This window comes from Porites lutea, chromosome 6 (assembly GCF_958299795.1).
Source record: "Porites lutea chromosome 6, jaPorLute2.1, whole genome shotgun sequence".
NCBI lineage: Eukaryota > Metazoa > Cnidaria > Anthozoa > Scleractinia > Poritidae > Porites > Porites lutea.
The window spans coordinates 16,527,983-16,551,645 of record NC_133206.1 but is presented as its reverse complement, the minus strand read 5'-3'; the positions used below and the strand labels follow the sequence as shown (position 1 = coordinate 16,551,645).

The window sequence follows — 23,663 nt, the reverse complement described above, 5'->3', positions numbered from 1 at the left end:
CACGCAACACGCAACACGCAACACGCAACAAGCAACACGCAAGAGCACAGAACTGTCTCTTGAAACAGTTTTATACGAGGTTGTAGCATTCCAGGTTCATTGCGAGTGGTACGCCTATGTTAGTACCTTTCGTTGTGATTTTAGCAACATCAAATTACCGGAAGTAAAGTAATATAGCTAACCCACAGGCTGTAATGCAGGAAACACCCGCACCTCCCGCCCACCTCCTTGACACTAAGTCCTTACGTAAAGATTGATGGCGGTGAAGCGTACATCCTACTCTCGCTGGGGAACAATTTGTGATATTTAGAACTCAAAACAGAGAAAATGAACCGTCATATTAAAGTTTTATTTCTCTCCTGAAATGCGTTTATATTTTCTTATGTTTATCATCGCAGTTTGCTTTTTGTTTCTTCTTATGAAAAACATACTTCGAATGCACTCAGAGATGGAGCGGAGTTTCAAGTTTTGCGGGGAAAAAAATGTGTTTTGTCATTATTATGTACAATTGTATAAAAAGTTAAAAATAAACTGGTCCGGTATAGGAGTTGTTCGTCCCTGTTTAATCGTTAAGGGCTGCTGGCCCAAGAATTTAGAGGGGAAAAATCAAGGCAGTCTAATTTCAAGGCACGTTCTTGCTGTTGAATAGAAACGTCCTCTTAACTCTTTTAAGCCTGTGACTCCGAATCGACGGGTGCGGCCGAAAAGCGGTTTTTGGAATCGTTGTTGTTCAGTGAAGTGTTCAGTTATTCGTCTGCGAACCGCAGACATATTTCCGGTCGTCGCTTCTCTCAAACTAGAAACTAAAGCGGAAAAAACCGGATGCTCTCCCAGGCTACTCACTAATTATTCACATCCGCGGGCTACGAGTAGTCCCTCACTCAACTTTCGGGTCGACATTAGCAGCCGCAATGCACGCTGGGATAGGTTTAGCCACGTGACGTCATCGGAAGGGATCGCCATGTTGAATTTACAAAGCGTTAGAGGCGATTGAGTTTAGAAGTCCTTGAAATTTGATGGAGGGTTTTACGGATAGATGAAAGAAAAATCGAAAAAATGCCAAAAGAAGAGAAGAAAGAGTACCTCAAGATATTAGGAGTGGACAACAGTTCGTCAGAAAGTAGGTATTTCCATGGATATATCTCGAACTATAAACCCCACCGTACTGTAGAGGTTCATCGTAATGAACTTCCGACTTCAAAGTGGGCAGTAGAATCGGGATTGTGTGAGGTTTTCAAGATCATATGTTCCACAGATTCTCTCATTATATACCTTACAACACTTCTTTGAGAGATGGAGTCGTTTGTTGTCCCTGTTACTGAGAGATGTGGATTATTTTGCAGATGAAATTAAGCGGGCCTACAAGAAGCTTGCCCTTCAGTGTCACCCGGACAAGGTTTGTGTTCCGTCAAAGCTTGTTTATGCTCTGTTGATAATGGCTTTTATCATCCATTCCACCTTAAATGCTCCAGAGATCTTTTGATATTGAATTCTCCTTTGTATTTATATCCCAGAATTGTTTCGTGTTTTTCACTACTCCAGTCTGGAACCTGTGCACTTGTAATTTCATCAACTTGTGTAACGTTTGACTTTCTTTCGCTTTATATCATAGAACCAAGGTGACGTTCCTTCGGAAAAGAAGCTTTTTGATGAAGTCAGCAAAGCGTTTGAATCTCTTACCTTAGGTAAGACCTCACTTTTAAAATAAGTTGGACAAATTCGTTTATTACCCATGACCTTTAAGCTATTCGATATATCTACGTCGCGAAGTTGCATTCTCAGACGTATCAGGCCGGTTTGCGTGTGGTTACTTCAATTTTCAACGTTAGATTTGTCGGATACTTCAATATATTTTTCTTTTCTCTGCAGAATACAAAAACGATTCTTGTCGATCAGACTATGATCAGGTAATTATAAGACATAAAAAGACCTGTAACTTTACTTCTTTGATAAAACTGGGGAGACAAAGCTAAAGTAATAGCCAAGAAGTCCTTGCGATTAATTCGGTTTGCGAATTTACACCTTCGTACAAATGTAATATTCCTGGATATATTTAATTTTCGTATATCTTTATATTTAGATTTTCTTCGATTTCCTGCGGGACATCTTTGGTTGGAAAGAAGGTAAAGTGATTTTGAATAGTTTCGAAGGCTAAACCCTCCTAAATATTGATTTCCCTCGTAATGTAACTTGTTGGTATCGTGTGACTCAATCAGTTATCACGCTGGTTCACGATTGGGCGACACGTAAACACTAGAAGTAATATTTTATTGACAATTCCATTTACGCTGTATTACTCGCGATGTAGATGAAAACGTTTCATCGACTTCGTGTTGTTATCGTCAAATATTTAGTAATTTTGGTAACCGTAGCATATATTTTAACTGCATATTAATAATGATAAGATTCTCCTAATAGTTCATCAAAGGAAACGTTATTTGTACTTTTTAGGCAAAGATTACCTAATAATTACTGAGAAACACACTCATTTGTTCTCATAACTTAATTTTTCATATGTTTATGTATAGTGTCACTATTTATATATCTGTACTCAGCTTGTCACTTTAGTAAACTTATTGCTGTTGTTACTAGCAAAGTATTTAGACCTCTATTTAAGCTGCTTTCATTACTTTTTGTGGACCATCAGTGTATAGAGGAAAACAAGTAATATTAAGTGCGCAAGCAAAATGAAGAGTTTAATAAGACAAAAAAAATAATGTCGTATGTTCAGCAACAAAGAACAAAAAAAGTGCAAATACTGATTAGCCATGAACGATGAATTCTTCAGTCGGTACATTTCTTAGTAAATTTTGTTGAATTTGAGCAAATTTACTGTAGATTCAAGCGAGAATTATACAGATAATAACTTTGAGAAATGTTTTTTCTCATTATACATTTGGCTTAAACACTCATCTCGTAATTCATGCTTACATGCTAAGCGCGCAAAAAGCAAAACATCCTTGTCGTCACAACCATGTTTACATACTCTCATGCAAACACACCTCTTGGCCAATCAGAGTACGCATACTATCTTAGTTATTTTATAAATGTTGTTCCAGTTCAAATATGACCTGAATGTTTGACACACTCACAAAGTTTATTGTACTATCACAAAGCAGTTTAGAGACAGCAAAGTTTAAACTAAAATATTATTGGTTTGTTAATAATCTTTGACCCATTTTTTCTCTTAAGTAAACCAGGGATGGTTTTGTGATATGGCATGACCTTTTTATAACAGAGTCTTCATGTGGGGTGTTGAGCCCCCAGGAGGCTTAATACAGGATTTATGGTACCCACTGGTCATCACTTGGAGGGAGGGGTAGGGACTGGTACAAATAGGGGGAGGGTCAGGAATGTTTTTGAGGAAAAAGTTGGGAGGTGATAAAAAGTTATGTACTTTTATTATAATTGAGGTTTGACAAACAAAATAGACCTTTTTTTCCAACCTTTGACATGGAGAAGATAGGGAAAATCTGCCTAGTCCACTGGAGAGAGCACCTTAAAGGTAGTAAAACAGCTAAGTTTGAAAGCAATTTGTTGAAAAGTAACAAAGTTATAGCTCCTCAAAGTTACAAGATTCTACAGAGGTTTGTTTGGTGGTGGGCAAAGTTTGTGCCCCCACCATACAAATCACTGTAAATAGCTATATAGTTGCTCACTAAAGATGCATCACTTTCAAACTTGGCAATTGTTTTTCTTCAATAGCTGTCTTATATTTCTTGATCTTACACAATTTATGATGATATGTATTTTCCGTTTTAGGCACTTTTTAAAATCCTTATACATAATTTTAAAGTAATTTTTACGTTTTAAATTTTTATCATCTAGTCATAATTTACGCAGGGCCCCTTTTGATAGCAGCCATTGACTGACAGGGCTACCCTGCCTAAAAAAAGTTGACTTAACTTGACTTGACTAATTTTAAGACGCCCTTTCCCAGTGGAGTTGATGGCTTTTGCCTTACTGGTCCATATCAAAATTTGAAAAAACCATGGAAGGGTCTATTCTTTCACTTCTTGACTAAGTTATGGTATGATGATTCAGCACTCTTTGAACCCTTTAGGCCCCAATATCCACATACAAATTCTCTAAATTCATCTCTATATATTTCCTTAAAGAATGAGTTGAGAGAATTTGATAAAAGATTAAAGTATTTTCTCTTAGGTGATCATTTAATTAATTCTCATAACCTCATCTCATGATAAGCTTTGGACATTGTTAGGAGAAAATTGCTGTTGGTCCTTATTGGGGTAAAGTCTGCAGCATGTGATGTCCTATTGCTACAATAGGCCATTTCTAAGTTGTCCCAACCTCTGTTTCAAGGCGAGGCTAAGTGCGAAGCTATTGTTATAAAAATGACTTTTATAATATTGTAACAATAAAAATCATTTTCACAATAAAGGTTTTTGACTTAACATTGTTTTGAATGTGAATGTGAACTCTGAAGTGGCCTATTCAAATGAAGCCCTTGGGGCAAAACGTTTTCATGCTGCTATTACTTTCTTGGGATTTTAAATTTTTGTCATTTTTGTTTTTTGCATTGACTACCATTATGATTGTAGTAGTCAATAACAGAAATGTGAACTTTTAACAATGTCACTCAATAAGCATTCTGATGTCCAGTAATATTAATATTCCACAACTTTGTATCCATGTCAAATGCATTTATCATGTTGTAAAACACTTAAACACTATACTTATGGTAGTAGTTAAGGGGCGGGGGGGAAACGGCAGTAATGAATGTGCTATAAAATGGGAAGGGGTAGGAGAATTTCAACATGTATCAGCCTTCTGCCCTTTTTAACTAATGAGCAGTCTACAACAAACATAAATCAACAAGATGCAATGTGAATCAAATGCGTATGACCAATGATTGTCATGTGGAGAATTGTATATCAGTCGTGGAAGTTGCCAAATAATTTGTTAAGTACTGTTTCTGCAAAGAATTAGTCATGATTATTATAAAATGACAGTGAAGCCAGGTCAAACATACCCCCTAAGATTCCGTTATTTAGTGGATGAATGTTGAGTCCATTAGAAGGGATAGATTTCAGATTCATCTCTGCATTCCTGCATGTGATTGATACAAATATTTTCTGGACCAATTAGATGGTGAAGGTGCAGGAACAAGTAACTTTCTCACATACTTCTGTGGATCTAAACAACACCCTTGTTCTTCAGATGTGGACTTTGATTCAAGGTAAGAATGTATGATGGTTAATAACTGGTTACACTCATGCCTCCCTTATTACCAAGCAGCCACCTAAATAATGATACCAACATTAGGTTGTTGCCCACTAGGCTGTAATCAATGCATTCTAAGTTACAATATAACCAGTGTCATGTTGTCCATGAAAGTGTCTTGAATACCCTGAGTATATAGAATGCCACAATGTAAGAACAACAGTCATTGTCTTACTAGCAGTTGTATGGTGGCCTAAGACTGCCATAACAAAAAACCCAATTTCTTAACGAGTTTCTTGTAATATTATGTTTTGTTTGCTTTTTTGGGTGTATTGGTTTATTTTTAGTTTAATGTTGGTTTGTTTTTTTTTGTTTAATCACAGAAATATTTTAACTTAAAATAAAAAGTAAATTAATTCAGAAATTATTTTCAATGAAAAGAAAATATCTCAAGAACAGAATAAAAACGAAATGATTTTAAAATGAATTTATTTCGAACGAAAACAAAATTTTATTTACTAATAATAATAATTTTTTACTAATTTTAAAAAAATATATTTGAAAAGAAAGGCATTGTAAACTAAATTAAAAGCAAAATTGTCCATGGCCTATCGTTGCCATAGCAAAAAAAAAAAAAAAAAAAAAAAAGGCGTGTGGCCTATCGTTGCCATAGACCAGAATGCATTTCGGTGCATCTGTTTTCAAGAATGGCTGCCGGAGGTCAAACTTGGAGTAAGTTTAAAGATAAAATGAAGGAGCTGCGCCAAGGGAAGAGAGCCAAGAAGGATTCTAGTAAGGTAGCCAAAGAGCTTGAGACCTTAGTTGTACAGCGCCTTAGCGCAGAGGTTTCGGGAAAAGCACAGAAATACTCTCGAGTTGGTGCGCGCGAGTTCGTGTCCTTCGAAGACTTCGACGAAATCTCCATCAGCAACATCAAGAGAGCTTGCATGAAGCACTTCGGTATGTTGGAAACGATGTCATGCGATGTACTCGCAGGGGAGCAAGGGCCATCTTGTTACTCGCTAAAACAGTTACCAAACTTGAAAGTAATCCACGTGCGATTCATTGAGGGTAAAGTCCAAGACGCTCCGGTTGAAGTTCTCTGTGAGCGGCGGAAGAGAAAGATCGACGACATTTCCGAGGGTGATAATGCTGAACATGGGAAGGCTGCGGTTGCTGTGGCATCGCTACCACAACGGGTGTCATTACAAAGCCCTAGCAAGTTTGTTCCGCGGAGCCTGTCCGTGGTTGACATGCTAAGATTGGGAAAGCTCATCCCAAATACCACAACCTCTGTTGAGATGTTCAATTTTGACATGTCGGTAATGGCATGGACCGGAAGACCAACTGCCGTGGAGTTTTCTATTGAATCCCAGCCATTTGGAACAGGTGGATTTCGGAAGGCCTTTAAAGCGACTTCTAATGACAGAGGATTCCAAGGCTCTACGTGGGTGGTGAAGAGATATCTAGAAAAGGCTTCGGAAGACTACCTCGCGCGGAATTTCGCAGCTAAACTGAAAGAAGAGCTTATAGCAAGCGATAATGAAATCCTTTTTGGGGAGACCATGAGTTACAAGAAGATATACATGGGAACAATTGACGGGGAATATGTAACGGTGGAAGAGTTTATAGACGGGACATTCCACAAATATATCAACAACAATGGCAACATATGCCAAGGCGAAAATGCTGATCCCTTGACCAAGAAGGCAGAGTGTCTAGCTCACTTCTCCTATGAACGGTCACAGAACGAGGTATACACAACGTCTCGTGGAACATTTAGCTCGTGAATCTGCCTTAGTTTTTTGTGCAAAGCTCTATATCCAAGAAGTTTACCTGGGCCATCCATTTCTTGTCTCACGGCAGTTTCGATCTCGCCAAGCTCGACGTTACGGTATGTGTACCGGATGTTAAAATACTCAAGTCGTCTGTCCAGAGACCGAAGACTCCACGCATATTGATCAAAATCCCTACACACGAAGTCTAAGATCTCTCTGCGTCTAAGATTTTCTTTTACATATCGAGCTAACATATCTTTTAGATCGTCGTCCTGCTGCCACTCTTCGTTTCGAATCCGTGCAGTCGCCATCTTGAAAACAGATGCACCGAAATGCATTCTGGTCTATGGCAACGATAGGCCACACGCCTTTTTTTTTTTTTTTTTTTTTTTTTTTGCTATGGCAACGATAGGCCATGGACAATTTTGCTTTTAATTTAGTTTACAATGCCTTTCTTTTCAAATATATTTTTTTAAAATTAGTAAAAAATTATTATTATTAGTAAATAAAATTTTGTTTTCGTTCGAAATAAATTCATTTTAAAATCATTTCGTTTTTATTCTGTTCTTGAGATATTTTCTTTTCATTGAAAATAATTTCTGAATTAATTTACTTTTTATTTTAAGTTAAAATATTTCTGTGATTAAACAAAAAAAAACAAACCAACATTAAACTAAAAATAAACCAATACACCCAAAAAAGCAAACAAAACATAATATTACAAGAAACTCGTTAAGAAATTGGGTTTTTTGTTATGGCAGTCTTAGGCCACCATACAGTTGTGTGACATCGCGTTATCCAATTTGGTGTTCTTCCAGTTATGATTTATATCACAAACTCTCAATAATTGAAGGAGTTTGTTGAATATCATGCAACTGTTATTCAAATAATCTCCTTGTTTGAAAAAAAATGCAGGATAAAATTGCAACCCTATTTGGCTTGATTAGATTAATAAGGGAGAACACTGTGTTGCCATTGATAATGCCTTAATATATTCAGGTTATAAATAAAATAAAATAATTTTATTATCCTCTCCCCTTATGGGGCTTTTAAGGATAATGAAACAAACAATTGAAGTGAAACATAACATGGTTAAGAATCCCAACTGGTAGGAGGCAAACCAGTTGGCTATTTTACAAGCGTGGCCAAGGATTTGGACACAGGACCACCAAGAACAAATCCAGCTAGCCGTCAGGGAGGGACTTTAACTTGGGGTCCCCGAATTACAAGTCCAGCTCTCTAACCGTTCACCACTCAGCCTCCTTAAAGTAACTCATTATCACATCATTAAAAAGTTATTTTATCTGCAGTTCAAACGAGTGGAAAAACTGACTTAAACAACCATTCATATTAAAACAGATACCAGGACACAGAAGAAGAGGAAGATATCGATGGTGAGGGTGACATAGACAGCATTATGGAGATAGTCAAGGTAAAAATCACTTTTACACTGCAAAGGTAAATTACAAAGCCACGAAGAAAATTAGTTATTAAAATGTTAGGAGAAGATCGATCTGTGCTTATTTAAGTTTATTGACATTTTTTCTTATCAGAATCGGAGAAAGAAAGGCAAACATGTTCCAGAGGAATTCAGAGAGGAAACTGTAAGTTTGACAAAAGTTTGTAATAGTAAGTCTGACATTAGCTCTTACTGTATATTGGTTACAGGGTGCAAAGAAAGTCAGTTTTACAGCCTGCCATTCGGGCAAGCTGTAGCTAGCCTGTACTAGCCCACAAGTCATTTCAACTAGCCCCAAAACCCTTAGCAGGATTGATTACAATCCTTCTGTAATTTGAATTACCCCAAAAAACAGCACTTGCCCGTTGGGCAAGTTAAGAACAGGATTCACCAGCCTGATAGCAAAAATAATCCACTTACCGTGGGCTATCGGACACCACTTTCTTTGCACGCTGTGGGTAAGAGTGTCTTTTTCTCTGTTCTTATGATGTAAAATATTGTTTTGGTTCTAGTTGATGGTTTTGAAGACCAAATTAAACCAACACAAGGAAGATATGAAAAGAGACTCCTCCAAAAAGGTGTGGATACTGTTTAGGTTTTGAATTCTTGTAGATTTTCAGTAAATGGCCTCTCGCTTACCCATTCCTTGCCTTATTACTGATTGTTACTATTTTTTTTTCTAAAAATAATCATTTTAGCAAGCAAGCAAGAAAGGAAAAACTCCTGTTCCTGTAGCAAAGGTTGGTATTACCTGCTGTGTGTAGTATATAAGAGTATGGTAGCATGAGTGGGATTCTTTTCATGTGACAAGTATTGCTTTGAAATTGTTGTTGACAAGTGCTGTAGGCACTAGGGCACAAACGTTTTTTCATACAAGTTTTAATTCTTAACTACACTTGCTTACAACCCTCTTACTCAATCAAGAGAATTCATGTGAACCTATGCTTGGGGTGGAAGGGGGGGGGGGGTATTGTCTTGTAATATCCAAAAAGGCTGTTAGTTTCACGAGTCTTCCTGTACATAAATAGCAGTTCTCAAAGGAAACTTAAGGCAAAGAGGAATATTGTCCCTGAGACATGCGTCTCAGCTGGGACATGTAATACTTCTGTTAGTGAATGGGAAGTTGTAAGTGACTATAGTATTTGCTAAAATATTTCAAATGCTACTTTGCACCACCGGTTATGGAATTCTTATTGAAACAAACAATTTCTTTTTAAAGCCAAAACCTAAAAGCAAGAAGCAGTTGCAAGCTGAACAGAGACGAAGAGAAAAGGTGTGTTCTTCTTATAATAAGAGCGATAATAATAAAGTTCACTTGCCCAGTGGGCAAGGGTCCTGGCAAGTTATCTTCTAATAAAATCATTATCTAAGACGAGGGAGAGGTGGCCTCAGGCAAGCAAAATATGAGAGCTGCTTGCAAAATGACAAGCTGGAATTCAAGCTTTTTTCAACCCCTGCAGCCTCCAAATAAGGCAAATCCCGCTAATTCCAAAAGTCCCATTGGGGACCCTCTTTACAAGCGTTGCCAAGGATTTGAGCTGAGGCCCATCAAGAAACAAATCCAGTTAGTACTCAGGCAAAGGGGACCCAATTGTTTTTTGCCTACTCTATAATTTTACAGAGACAACTACTTAATGATGATTGGTACTGTGGAAGCGTAAAGAATTAGTGCGCCGATTGGGTTATGACATTCTTTGTTTGAAAATGAAAACTTTTTGTGGCTAATGACTAACTGTACATTGTAGGAAATGGAGAAGATTGCAATGGAATTGGAAGAGAAAAGAAAAGAAGAGGAGGAAAAAGAAAAACAAAGGAAACAGGTGCTATTTTAGACTGAATTAGCTGTTTCTTAAGAAAACTAAAAATGATCGATATGCAGTAATGTTGTACTTGAAGTTCAGGGTGCAAAGAAATTCAGTTTTACAGCCTTCCATTCGGGCAAGCTGTAGCTAGCATATGCTAGCCCACAAGTCATTTCAACTAGCCCCAAAACCCTTTTTGATTTGCAGGATTGATTACAATCCTTCTGTAATTTGAATTTCCCCCAAGAACAGCACTTGCCCGTCAGGCAAGTTAAGAACAAAAATAACTAGCCTTATAGCAAAATCTACTAGCCCCGGGCTATCGCACCCGACTTTCTTTGCATGCTGTTGAAGGATGATTCCTGTGCAACTATTCCTGTGACTCTATCTCACTTTTCTCAAAAAAACATCGTCTAGCAGAATCTGTCCTGTCTTTGACCTGCATGGATGTGTTGCACAAGTCTAAAGTGTCAAATTGGATGTGTTGCACAGTCTAAAGTTTCAAATTTCCTATTCCTTTCCAGCTGGAAGTTGAGAAACAGAAGCGGTTAGAAGAGGAAAGAATAAGAGCTCAGAATGAAGAAAGAAAGAGACGTGAAAAGTAAGACTTTCCTTTTTGGTTGTTTTTATTGTTAGGTTGTTGTCATTGTTGCTGAAAAGGTAAGAACGTTAGGGACCATAACGTACACTGTTTTTGCCCACAGGTATTGGTAGGGGATATTTGCCTTGTAGTTAGACTTTTAATTGAAGGTGATATTTTCTTGAAAAAGGTTTACAGGGGCCTCCCTTTTATTTTTTTAGGTTAATGGGTCTTATAGACGCGGTACCTGTTGAATGGAGAAAACTTGTCCCCTCCTTCTCTCTGTTTTTTTTCTGTTATTTGTTTATTTATCTGTCCATTTATTTATTTATTTATTTCTGGTGTCATGTTTAAGTCTTGATTTAATTTACATGAGAGAGTGTAGTGTAGCTCTTATTTTTTTGTAAAGTTGTAACATTCAAGTCTCAGGCCGTAAAGTTTAATGTAATGTTGTAGAGTTGTTAATAAAATTATTTTGTTGCAAAATTAGTTATACCATAGGGAAACATGATTTCCCAAATGTGATAATAGCATCAATGTTCTATGTGGTAGCCTAGCCGTTTCTCCAGGGTAAGAGGGAATCTACTCTTATTAACGGCTACACGTACCTATAATTTACCCGTACCTGTGCATGGAAAGAGTGTATCTTAAGGTCTCTATTAGCAGTGGCATCTTATGTGTTGATGCTGCTTCAAAATACTTTTTTTTATTTTTCAACAATTATCAGTGATTTTTGTAAAGGTTAAAAAATCACAACATGCTGATTTACAATGCAATCCTACTTGACTAGTGATTTGCTAATTTTCAGGGAACAAAGAGAGCGTGAAAAACAGCAAAAGCTTGAGCAGGAAAGAGAGGAGAAAAGAAGACGTCAACAGGAAGAGGAAAAAAAGCGGAAAGAAGAGGAAGAGAAAAGAAGGAAAGCTGAAAAAGAGAAGGCTGCTAAAAAGGTAAAACTATTATTAATCAAAAATTGGGAGTGGATTCAACTGGCCCCGGTTCCTGAAAGGCTGATTAGCGCTAAGCCAGGAATAAAAATTTTGTTCTATTTTTGTATTTACCTTCCTATGCATTGCTTAGAATAAAATTCTATGTCATCATCACTGAATCTTGTAGTAAAGACACAAAAGTATTTTGTACGCTCGAGTAACGTGTTCTTAGACATGAAAACCTTGCATAAAATTTGGCTTAATGCTGGGTTAAACTTAACCATCTTTTGAGGAACCGCGCCCTGATTTTTAACCCAATGGCATTTTAGTGATGATGTCATATGCCCTTGCAAAATCTGTGAAAATACCAGCTAATGTGTTGCAAGATCTTTTCAATCAACACCATGTCATACAATCTCACACCAACCTGTATCAGGAGTGCATTCTACCCGGTCAAAATCAATATTTCTCAGTTTATTTATTTCAATAATTATAGGTAACGAAGGTGACTTGCAAACTAAAGCAGCATCTGTGTGTTTTTGTTAGGTGCTTGTATACATCTAGGTCCAAAGGAAAACAGAGCTTTCATTTTAATTTAGACTTTCGATGTTTCATTTGTAACATCGTAGTTTAAAGTGATCTTAAGGATAAATAGTTGTTACTTGGGTTGCAGTACAAATGCACGTTACATGTAAACCTTTGCACTCAAGGTTTAGTGAACATTATCTCTCATTTTTAAATATTTTCATTATTTTCTTATAGGCTGCTCAACAGGCGGCAAAAGGTAAAAGTCACTTTTCATTGAATCCTTCACATATTTTTACAGTCAAGCCAGGTCAAGAGTACCCCCCAAGATTCTATTTGAAAGTTAGTTGTTGCTGAGAACCAGTATCAAATGAAAAACTGCATTTCTGTGTGCATAATGAGTAATAAACTTTTTGCGATAGCTCCTCTGTATTCGGTCAGATTGAAATATCTATGAATGGACAAAATTGCTTTGAAAGCATTTGCATCCAATTCAAGAAAACTGAGGTGTTAATTCACTGCTTATTACACATGCAGGAATGCAATGATGAATCTGAAATCTCCAACTACCAATGGATTCATCCTTTGAATTATAAATTTATGTGAAATCTTGGGGGTGGGATGGAAGGGTATGCTTGACCTGGCTTGACTGTAAATAACATCATGCGTTTTCTCTTCTTAAGTAATGTCCCATTTTGCATGTAAAAATCTAAATTTGTTTGTTTGTTTATTTAGAAAAAGAGGAAAAGGAAAAACTGGCAAACAAAACTCAGGTAAGTAGTAATTAAACAGTGTTCATTGTTTTATAACCATTTCACTCCCACATCATGTAATAGTGGCCAATGAAAAAACAAACTAACAACCACGCGGAATTCCTGTTTGTTAAGTCGTTAGAGGCAAATACAGAGGAACCTTGATATAACAAAGGGCCAATGGACTGCAAAAATATGTTTGCAATAGCAAGATTTCATCATATTGAGGTTCTTTTCCATATATTTTACTATTACTGTGGCAGAGATAAATCATTTGTTATACTGAGGACTTCGTGATATAGCGTTTTGTTATGTCGAGGCTCCATTGTAGTACTATGCAAAAGTTCTACCAGAAAAGTTCAGCTGGATGTTAACACAGTAGCATTTCAACTACAGAGATCTCACCACAAGAGGATCTGTAAGAGTGTAGTGGTTAGATACCTTTTGGTGATCTGTCACCAATTAATAATTATTTTCAAAATGTGCATTGCAATTTCTTAAGTCTTAATTTAATATTTGGAGGCAGCATGGCCGAGTGGTTGGAGTGCTGGACTTGTAATCCGGAAGCCCCGTGCTCAAGTCTCGCTCTGACTGCTAACCGGATTTGTTCTTGGTAGTCCTGAGTTCAAATCCTTGGCCACGCTTTAATTATCCTCTCCCCTTAGGGGGCTTTTCAGGGATAATGAACCAATAACTAAAATGGAACACAATATGGCTAAGAATCCCAACTGGCCGGAGGCAGACCATTTGGCTATTTACAAGCGTGGCCAAGGATTTAGACTCGGGACTACTGAGAACAACTCCAGCTTGTGGTCAGGGTAGGACTTGAACTTGGGGTCTCCGAATTGCAAGTCCAGCACTCTAACGGCTCAGCCATGCTGCCTCCAGTTGGCTTGTAAATAGCCAACTGGTTCTCCTACCAGTTGGGGTTCTTAAACATATTATGTTCTATTTGATTTATTGTTTCATTATCACTGAAAAGCCCCATAAGGGGAGTGGATAACTGAGTATTTCAGCTTACAAAAAAAGTGGTGTCCAATAGCCCGGGGCTAGTAGATTTTGCTATCGGGCTAGTGAATTCTGTTTTAACTTGCCTGATGGGCAAGTGATCTTTTTCGAGGAATAACTGCTTCGAATAACTGAAGAACTGTGAGATCAATTCTGCTCTTCAAAAAGCTTTTGGGGCTAGTTGAACTGATGTCTGGGCTAGTAAATGTTAGCTTCAGCTTTCCCAAATGGCAAGCTGTAAAAATGATTTTCTTTACACCCTTGTATTTATTATTTATTATTATTATTAATATTGTGGCTAGGAAGTCAAAGAAGTGAGTCATTTTGTAGTTGTTTACAATTTAATTTCATGAAACTGCAAAAAGAGCAAGACATGAAAGAACTGACATTTGCACCCATTGCTTTACCTGTAGAACATGAAAAGGCAACAACAACAACAGCGTACTGATCAACAGCAGTACCCAAGGGAAATACCACCACGATTTCAAAAGAGGATGAAGCAGAAAGAACAACAACAGCAGCAACAACAAACTCAGTATCAGCAACAGATTCCACAGCAAACACTTCAACAACCATTAAAGGTTCAACCAAAGCCACAACCCACAGGTGATATTAGTTATAACTTTTATTGGTTATGTAATATAATTAGCCAATACTAAAAGCGAAGCTCTCCTTAACATACCTATAGTTAAGTCAAACAAAAAATAAAATAGTGTAATGCTAAACAGCGACAGCAACGAGAACAGCAAAAAAATCAATAGAATTAGTGAAAAACAACTTTGCACATGCAGCACACTTTGCTAATAGGGGAAATATTGTATGTGTCCCTGTTTGCTTTTTTTTTCACTACCACACTTTTTCACCTTGGTAGCCTCTAGATTTCTCATTTTCTCACTCCGCTATAAAATATACGTGTTTTTTTTCAACGCAATTTGTCTCTTTTGTTTTTTATCTCTCGCTCTAGCTATTTCTTTTTTTCTCCACCCCACTGTAGACAATAAAATATAGTAAAAAAGACTTGGCTTTGTTGTTGTTTTTTCTCTTGAAAAGTTCAGGTGGCCATGTGATTTACTGCCAAAACATGCAAATTTCACCCCAGCTTACATGAAGGGGTACAAAAGTATGGACAGACAATTCTGTCAGAACCAAAATCTCTTGGTTGAATAGATAACCAAATTTTCAAACCCAAGGTGCTCCCCTATGACTGTATTAAATAATTAATATAAATGTAAAAAGGTGCCCTTTGAACTATACATTTGTTCTCAAAAATTGTAGACAAAAATGCCAGAGGGAAAAAAACTTTAAACTAGTGGACCATAAAAGCATGATAAACCCATAAACTCCTTTAAGGTATTCTTTATGAGAAAGTGTACTTTGTGTACTTTTTAGGATAAAAATTTGCATTAGTATCAATTGACAGATTATACAACAGTTTCTGGTTCAATTTTATTTTGGTGAAGAATTTCCCAATATGGAGGCAGAAGCTTGTTCAATTTGAATGTTTAGATTCTTAAAAGGTGCCATTACTGGGTCAGATGACAACAGTTTTGCTTGCTCAAGTTCCCCCTTCTTTTGAGGCACTTGCTCTTTGCTTTAAGGTCTGTTTTATTGTTCTATTTGTGGCTGTTGTTGTTATTCAAGGAAGTAATGCTTAAGATTTGGTATTTTGACACTAAAAACTGAAAACCACTTGACATGTGAAATAATGAGAAACTGAACTTATTTGCTCATCTTTGTTAGTTGGCAAGAAGAAAGATCCAAATCGCTTTGCATCAAAAGAGTATGCTGACATTATTGAACCAGTGGACGATGCAGGATGGACACAGGCAGCTCCAGTCAAAGGATCAGGCTGGGGCAATTCACTGGACAATTGGGATGATACTGACAAATGGGGTGCAGAGGACAGACACTGGGGCAATAAGGAAGGGACATGGGATAAACTTATTGTTGATGAAGGAGATAAAGAGACTTGGCCCACTGTTGGATCAAAGGGCATTATAGGTGACAAATTAAAGACTAGCACTAGTGACGCTGGCTCCGAAAAGGGCCAGTACTCTGCAGACTCTTCTCCAAAAACTTCTGTTTCCTCTATGTCTGTTGCTATTAAGTCAGAAAATTCAGGTACTGCTCAAGGAAATACTGGTAACAATGGGGACAAAAAGTCACTGTCTTCTAGTAACTGGACTGGGGTGTATCCGACCCCATCTGAAAACTGGGACGTCATTGATGAGTCTGTTGATCAGGCTATTGATGCTGCTGAATCGGTAGGAACTAAAGACAATGCGGGTCTCACTGCAGGCTGGGGTGGAGTGGCAAAGGGTGGGCTAGGAGGGTTGATAGGGACTTCAAACTGGGAAACTGGTTTAAATACTAAGGACCCACCACCACCACCTGTGCAAAATAGTGAATCAGCAAAGAATGCAAGTGTGAACAGTCCCTCTGTATCTGAGGCTTCAGGGTGGAGCAAGACACCTGGAAAAGGTGTTAAGACTAAAATGCCAGCAACATCAACAGTAGGGACTGGTAATGTGACTTCTTCATGGGGTGGAACCCCTGCCGAGACAGACACCAAATGGACAGAACCCAATTCATCATCGGAAGGAGTTGCAAATGCTAAGGATACTAAACCACCAAAACTGGATTCTAATTCTGTTTCTAAATCTGATATGGACAGCAAAATGGAAAAAGACATCTTGTCAACGTCTGGTGCTAAAATGACTGCAACTGGTTGGGGTGATGTACCCACAACCAGTACATCTAGCTGGGGAGCTTCCGGTGTGGATATTACTGGTACATCTTGTTGGGACAGTATGGCGCAAAAATCTGATTCGTCTTCTAGTAACAGCAAAGTTTCACAGTGGTTAGAAACCACAGGAGTTTCGTTTACTGAATTAGAATGGGGACAAGAAAGTATGGAACATGAAGAAGGATCTGAGGGTTCATTAGATGGGTGGACAACTGCTTCTTCTAAAAGAAATAGGGTGAGAACTCAAGACTATCTTTTGCTTTATTTTGTTCTTACATGTGACTACAGAAGATAAATAGGGTCGGAAGTAACTTGAAAAGCACACTATACTGACCACTAGTTGAGTCTACTTGGGTGTGTATGACCAATCAGTAGGGAGCTCAAGCAAAGAACTTTTTGAGCCACAAAGGTCAACCAGAAGTTAGGCAGGGTGCCAAGAAAGTCAGTTTTACAGCTTACCGTTTGGGCCAGCTGTAGCTAGCATGTACTAGCCCAAAGGTCATTTCAACTAGCCCCCCCCCCCCACCCCACCCCTTCAAAAAATAATTGATGACAATGATTACAATTCTTCTACTATAAATTGAATTCGCCAAAAACGTTCACTTGCCCGTCATGCAGGATTCAGTAACTGAAGAGCAAAATCCACTAGCCCCAGGCTATCAAAAACTACTTTCTTTGCACTCCGGTTAGGCCGTTTGCCTTTTAATATGCCTTGACACTACCAAATTGCCTGAATATGTGGGCATAATCATTGTTTGAGAATGCAAGAAGGCCATTTCCAGTTGACATGAAATAGCATCACTCAAACACATCTCTGCTTGAGCTCGCTAGTGACGCCTTTGCACCCACAAATTGGAGCTCAGTCATGACTTGGTTAACAGACTTTACGACTTACAGCTTTGGGCTCTGAGTTGATGTAAGTCATGATAAGGTCAGACAACTGTTTACAAGTCATCATCAGTATCAATGACAGTAAGGTGTTCTGTTACCATGCATTAACTAACTGCCTTGCTTAAGAGGAAGGTGGGTGCCTGGGATATCCAGGGGCTTCCACTGTGGCCAGCCAGCCCCTAGATAGACTACTGCCCCCATGGCTGGTAAATCCCCACAACCCAGCGATGAGCCCCCATTCCAGGCACCTGTCACACTGATGAAACAGTGGAAGGAAGAAAAATAAGGGATGGGAGGGGGGGGGGGAGATGCTTAATGAACCGCTCTACAGACCACTGCACAAATGCTCAGTGGTATTGATGGTGCAAAAACCTTGTGTTTATTGAGGGAACGCAGTGCCCCCATCGGTGTTCCCTTGACAAATTTTCATATTAGCTGTCTTTGCTAGATGTGAGGCACAAGGTGTTGGCATAACATTCTCCCTCAAAATGCACAAGCATCACAGGTCACTTTAGTTGCTCACCATTTTCACACTCTATAAACCTTCTTTTTAACACGTTCTTGGCCACTGAAAGAATACAGCTATTATGCAGTCTGGATGACATAGTCATGGAGAGCAGATATTTTGCCAGTTTCACTAATCACTTGTTGCTTTTAGGCTCCTAAACCTACTAATGATTCAAATGCATGGATGAACAGGTCTCTTAAACAACTACTAGACATGGGCTTCAAGGTAAGACAATGTTCACTGAGTTCCTGCTGTGACTTTTGTTAGGGTCCAGAACTGGCTATGGCTGCTTAGAATGTAGAAGTGTACTTTTAGTTGTCTTGTATTAGCAATACCATAGATACTGTTAACCTGTATACTTTCAGAGTTATGCAACCCTACTCCTCACTTTACTATCACCAAACACTGTTAAAACTAGCATGAAATGTCTGTTTTACGAAGGTGTCTTGTACACAGTCAAAGAGGGGCTGAACAGGAAATTAAAGTAGCGCTATAAATAATTGATGGCACTGAGGTCAAGCCGATAGAACTAACTCTAGCATACAGCTACACACTGCTTTTGACTGGCAAATGCACATGAAAGCGAGGGGATAGGGCTATTAGATTAGCTCGCTTTCTGTAAGAATGAGTTAGCTTGTTACACTGCTGCCATTGCACCATTCTTTGAAACGTATGGTAGTCTTTGATCTGTATGGCTAATTGTTATGTTTTAATACTGTCATGTTCAGCAAGTGGATGCAGAAAAGGCCCTCAAGGCTAATCACATGAATATTGAAAGCGCAATTGGTAAGTGAAATCATGTGTTTTTTTCATGTGTGAGACATTGCCACTGTAAATGTTGAAGAGGTGTCTTTTCTTTTTTCCTTTTGGCGAGTTTTAGTGTATCTGGGCGAGTACCGCGTTGTGGTCCAGTTGTACCGTAATAACTTGCTAGATTTAAGAAAGGATAAATTGTGTTCTTGTTTACACCTTCTTCAAAAGGCTTTGGAAGCCTTTAGTTCTTCTTTAGCTATCATGAGAGGCACTCTATAAGCCAAGCGAGGGAAAATTGGCTTTTTGCGCAAAGCACGAGACAAGTGCACAGTTTGCCTCACTTGGTTCAAAGCACCTGTCATGCAGGCTAGGTCTTCTTAGACTTAAAGGTAGATTTCATCAAGTGTAATCAAAGACCAAGTAGCTGATTGTCTGTTGATGTGTTTGTAGGGTACTTGCTGGCTATGAACATCAATGAAAACACGGAACAGTTATCTGGGGTCCCTGCGGAACCTGATCCAGCGGAAGCAGCAAGAATCCAACAGCAGCAGCAGCAGAGTCAGAGCAAACTTAACCGGAAACAACGTAGAAAGCTTCAACAACAGCAGCAAGCTGAGCAACAAAGTCTTGCGGCTAATAAACCTGATCTAAAACAGACACCATCTGAACTCTTAGCTTCTAATTCAGTGACTCAAACAAATGAAACACTTGTTAAACCTAGTACTGAGCCACAGAGTAAAGCGCAGGACACTGTGGTATCGAGAACTGAGGACACTCAGGGTGATTCAAACAGTAAACTCGCTGCCCCAACAACAAAAAGTGATAAACCTGCTCAGTCTGGAGCAGGAGCATCAAAGCTGGTTAATGGACAAGCACAGTTGCCAGGTAACGGGAAAAGAGCAGGCCCACCATTAATACCTCCTGCGCCTGGCCCAGGAGTACAGGGACCTTTAAGGCCTCCTCTGGCCCATCCACTACTTCACCCTCAGCTCGTTCAACAGCTTCATCTGCAGCAGCAGTTACGGATGGCCCAGGGAGGGCTGCTTCAACCTCCGGTCACTCCACAACAGTTTGCTATGCTGCAACAAATTGCTCAGCTTCAGCTTGTGCAGCAGAGACTAGCTGCACAATCTGTTGCTCAGCAACACTTGGGACAAAAACAGCAGGTGGTGCCTCAACAGCAGCTCTATCAACAACAGCAGCAGATTGCGCTCATGATTGCTCAGATGCAGCAAGTCTTACAGCAACAGCCTGGTTTGGCTGGCCGGCTCCCTGCACTACAGTTTTCGGCAGTGCCTCAGCAGCAGTCTATAACTCAACAACAGCAACAGCCTTCCCCAACTAATCAGCAGAAAGGTAACAAACCTGTAACAAATGACAAGCCACCTAGCGAGTCTTCACAGACTAAAACTACTGAAACTGTTAAATCTCAATCAAAGGAATCTCTTAATGTCACCCCTGTAACAGCGGAGGAACAGCCAAAACAGCCTTCTCCCGTCACACAATCTCGACTTACCCAATGGAAGCAGCCAGTACTGCAGGATTCTGCTCCAGTCACTCAACCATCAGTCTCCAGCAGTACACCGACATCAGTGGACTCGAAACCTCCAACAGACTCCAGCTCTTCACTGTCTCCTTCCGTATTATCTAGTGTTGTTTCCGCACCCACAATTTCAACTAGTGACACAGCTGACCATTCAGCTCCCAACAGCAACAATGTATCGCCACGCACAAGAATTTCCGATCCAGTTTCCAGTAGGTGGGGTGTTGATGCAGGCCCCAAGCTGTCAGCAGATCCGCCGGAGTTCAAACCTGGTGTGCCATGGCGCCCTGCGCCTAAAAACGACAAAAGGGAGGATGGAAGAGAAGGCCTTCCTGTCACCACTATGGAGGCCTCGGGTCGCTCGTCTTCCACTAGTAGTGATTCTCAATCAGATAGCTGGCCGACTCCAGGAACTCAAACTATCAGTGCTCCAAGCAGTGTTTCTCCGACAAGTAGTGTAAAGACTGCTAATGAAGTGAACACTACAGCTAATTCCAACTTTCCGTCTATGCCAATCAACAGCAACACATTTGAGTCGAGCCAGGTTGACTTCAGTCTCAATTCAACATCCTGGCAGGCGCCAGACAATAAAACCCCACTGCCACCCCCTCAAGGGGCAAACAAACAAGGGTCGAGTGTGGCATCCTTGTTACGACCACCTCCTGGGCTGGGAAATGACGCTGCCCTTCCTGAGTCACCTCTCTTTGATGAAGAGCCACCTCCTTGGCTGAAAACTTTAATAGACTCTGGCTTTGGCGACAAAGCCCAGCCGGAATTTCAGTTTAGTCGTTTTGGCTTTGCCAATAACTCTGCGCCGTGGAGTCCTCGAGATGCAGTTTCACAACCGTTTAGTCCACTGACACCTAACCCACAGCCTTGGGCTGCTGTTGGAGGGCCAGCCCCCCCGTCATCTGCAGGGTCAGCCATTTCCATGCCAAACATTGACAATGTCAGAAGTGGAAGCACAGACTCTCCTGCAGAGCCACCAAACCTGCAGAACTCTGGCATGATTTGGTCCACCAATCAACCTATTCCGAGTGCGGAGGAAAAGCTTTCAGGCAGCCGGCCCTTGACACAACTACCTCCGGTTTCCGCAGCGAGTGGTGTAGCTCCTTCCAGAAGCACAGCTAATTCCATGTCCACGTGGTTGGTGCTTCGAAACCTCTCACCAAGGGTAAGTTGTAAATCGCAATCTTGGATTCTACGCTCACTGTCTGGGGCCCTTTTAAAAGATGTGTAACACTCATAGCAAGTGCAAGATCTTGAAACTTTGCACATGTGTCTGTTTAGAATGGCCGTTGAGACGTATAATCCATCTTCAAAATCCGTCAAAATTGACGGATGATCAGATGGATGAAGTCAGGCGGATTGTTCATCAAAAATTAAAACCGTTCCATTTTCAAATTAAGTCGTATTATCTGTCTGGCGCGAATTATCTCTCGGAAACCCGTGTCTGGTGTGAAAATGGCCAACGTAGGAATGGCCAACGTACGATATCCTTTGTAGACAAGCGATGCTATTTTAACGGTTGATACCATCATTAGTAACCGAGCGCAAATTCAATGTAGATGTAAAATATGCTCTGGACTAAGTTACAGCAAGGCAAAACATACACTTTGATTCAAGGTTGTCTATTCTTTTCTTTTAAGTGTCTTAAAATTGACATTGCTTGTTGATGAAGAGAAAAATTACACCATACGATTGGACATCGCTGTTGTAACGAAACAATGGGGGAATTGATAACTAAAAAATACGGAAACGTTGCTCAACTCGAGTATCTACTGCTTTAAGAAATCGACGAGGAACCCTGGAAAACGTGGATGACTTGAAGCAAATCAGATTAGCATCAAGAGGGATTTTGAGTCGTGGTGCTATTTTCTAAACTAATTGAGCTTTTTGTTTGTTTTAGATGGATCCTAAATCTTTGCGCCCCCTGTGCGAGAGACATGGTCCCCTGCTGACATTCCAGCTTAACCTGCGCCATGGTAACAGCCTGATTCGCTATGGCAGTATGGACGAGGCAGCCAAGGCAAGGGCAGCACTTAATGGTTTGATGCTGAACGGCAATCAGGTGGTGGCTGACTTTGCTACTGATGGTGATATCGGCAGCTTCTTTGAACAGACCATGGATTGGAGCTCCAACCCGTTCCCGAGCAACACATACGGTAACCAGTGGTCTTTTCAGAACATGCTTGGTCCTGGTACAGCCAGTGAAGGCATTCAGAACGTGTCAAGTGAACAAACAGCCCCTAAAATCACTAACCCTGCCCCTGGCATGCAGTGGGGTGCAGCAGTTGGACCCATGCCTCCGCAGGCCGTACTTGGTGGTGAACAATCGAAAGTCACTGCGTCCATCGGTCAGTGGGGTAGCGTACCACAAGGAAGCGAGCAACCTGGTCCCAAGGCTAGCAACACACATCCTACTATCTCTTGGGGAAATAACCCAGGAACCGCTCCAGTGCCTTCTTTTTTGTGGAGTTCCGGTCCCTCGCAGCAAATCCTTGGGGGAAATTTTTCCCAACCTCCCAGCATGTGGTCGTTTCCAGCGGGAATCCCGCGGGATGTGGAGCCCCAGTCGGGTTCGGGTGACGGTCTTGTTAGCCCTTCCATGACAACATTTCTTCCACCCGGACTTCTTAACGGAGGAAGCGACTCAATGTGAACATTTAACAACGATAATGAACTAGAAATCATTAGTAGCGTCATCGTAACTTAGTTTTACCGCTTTTTTGTGTATTTGTTTTGTGTCTTCGTACTAAGTGTGAGTTGGCCCTGAAAACGGGTCCTACGTGTTTCTACCAGTGTTTTAAGTATTGATTAAATCTTCTCAAGATATAAAACCATGTGTTTCCATAGTTGTTTCATGCACTGTATGAGATTCCAAGCTGAATTTGTGGTCAGTTAAGCGATTTTTGGCAGCGCGAGAACACAAGTCCCAAACTTACCCAGTAATAACTTCAGTTTACGCTGTCGTGGCAATCTTAAGTGCAACGTTTGATTTCTTAATCCATGGCCTAGACGATTGTGCAAAACTTTGGAAATAATGACAGCGTTGATTAGGTAAACAGGCTGTACGTTTGGTGAAAGGGGACTGAAAATCGCGAGGAGACGGAGAGAGAATGGATTGAAGAGGGGAAGTCCATAAGTAGCCCTCGCTCAACTCGATTTTTCTTTTATCCCCACCAGGGAGCATGGATCCAAGCTA

At 40.0% G+C, this 23,663-nt stretch overlaps 1 protein-coding gene across 1 annotated transcript; it reads left to right on the top strand.

Moving 5' to 3' along the window:
* Positions 1-948: 948 nt before the first annotated feature.
* On the top strand, positions 949-23,298 carry LOC140942248 (uncharacterized). The gene is made up of 22 exons (XM_073391210.1): positions 949-1,120; positions 1,344-1,396; positions 1,613-1,685; positions 1,870-1,907; positions 2,081-2,123; positions 5,110-5,200; positions 8,322-8,394; positions 8,516-8,566; positions 8,934-8,999; positions 9,120-9,161; positions 9,641-9,694; positions 10,167-10,241; positions 10,748-10,824; positions 11,612-11,753; positions 12,495-12,516; positions 12,993-13,030; positions 14,431-14,623; positions 15,758-16,998; positions 18,313-18,387; positions 18,891-18,948; positions 19,366-21,632; positions 22,368-23,298. The coding sequence occupies exons 1-22, from the start codon at positions 1,057-1,059 to the stop codon at positions 23,118-23,120; spliced, it is 5,589 nt and encodes a 1,862-aa protein (XP_073247311.1). The 5' UTR covers positions 949-1,056; the 3' UTR covers positions 23,121-23,298.
* Positions 23,299-23,663: the final 365 nt, after the last annotated feature.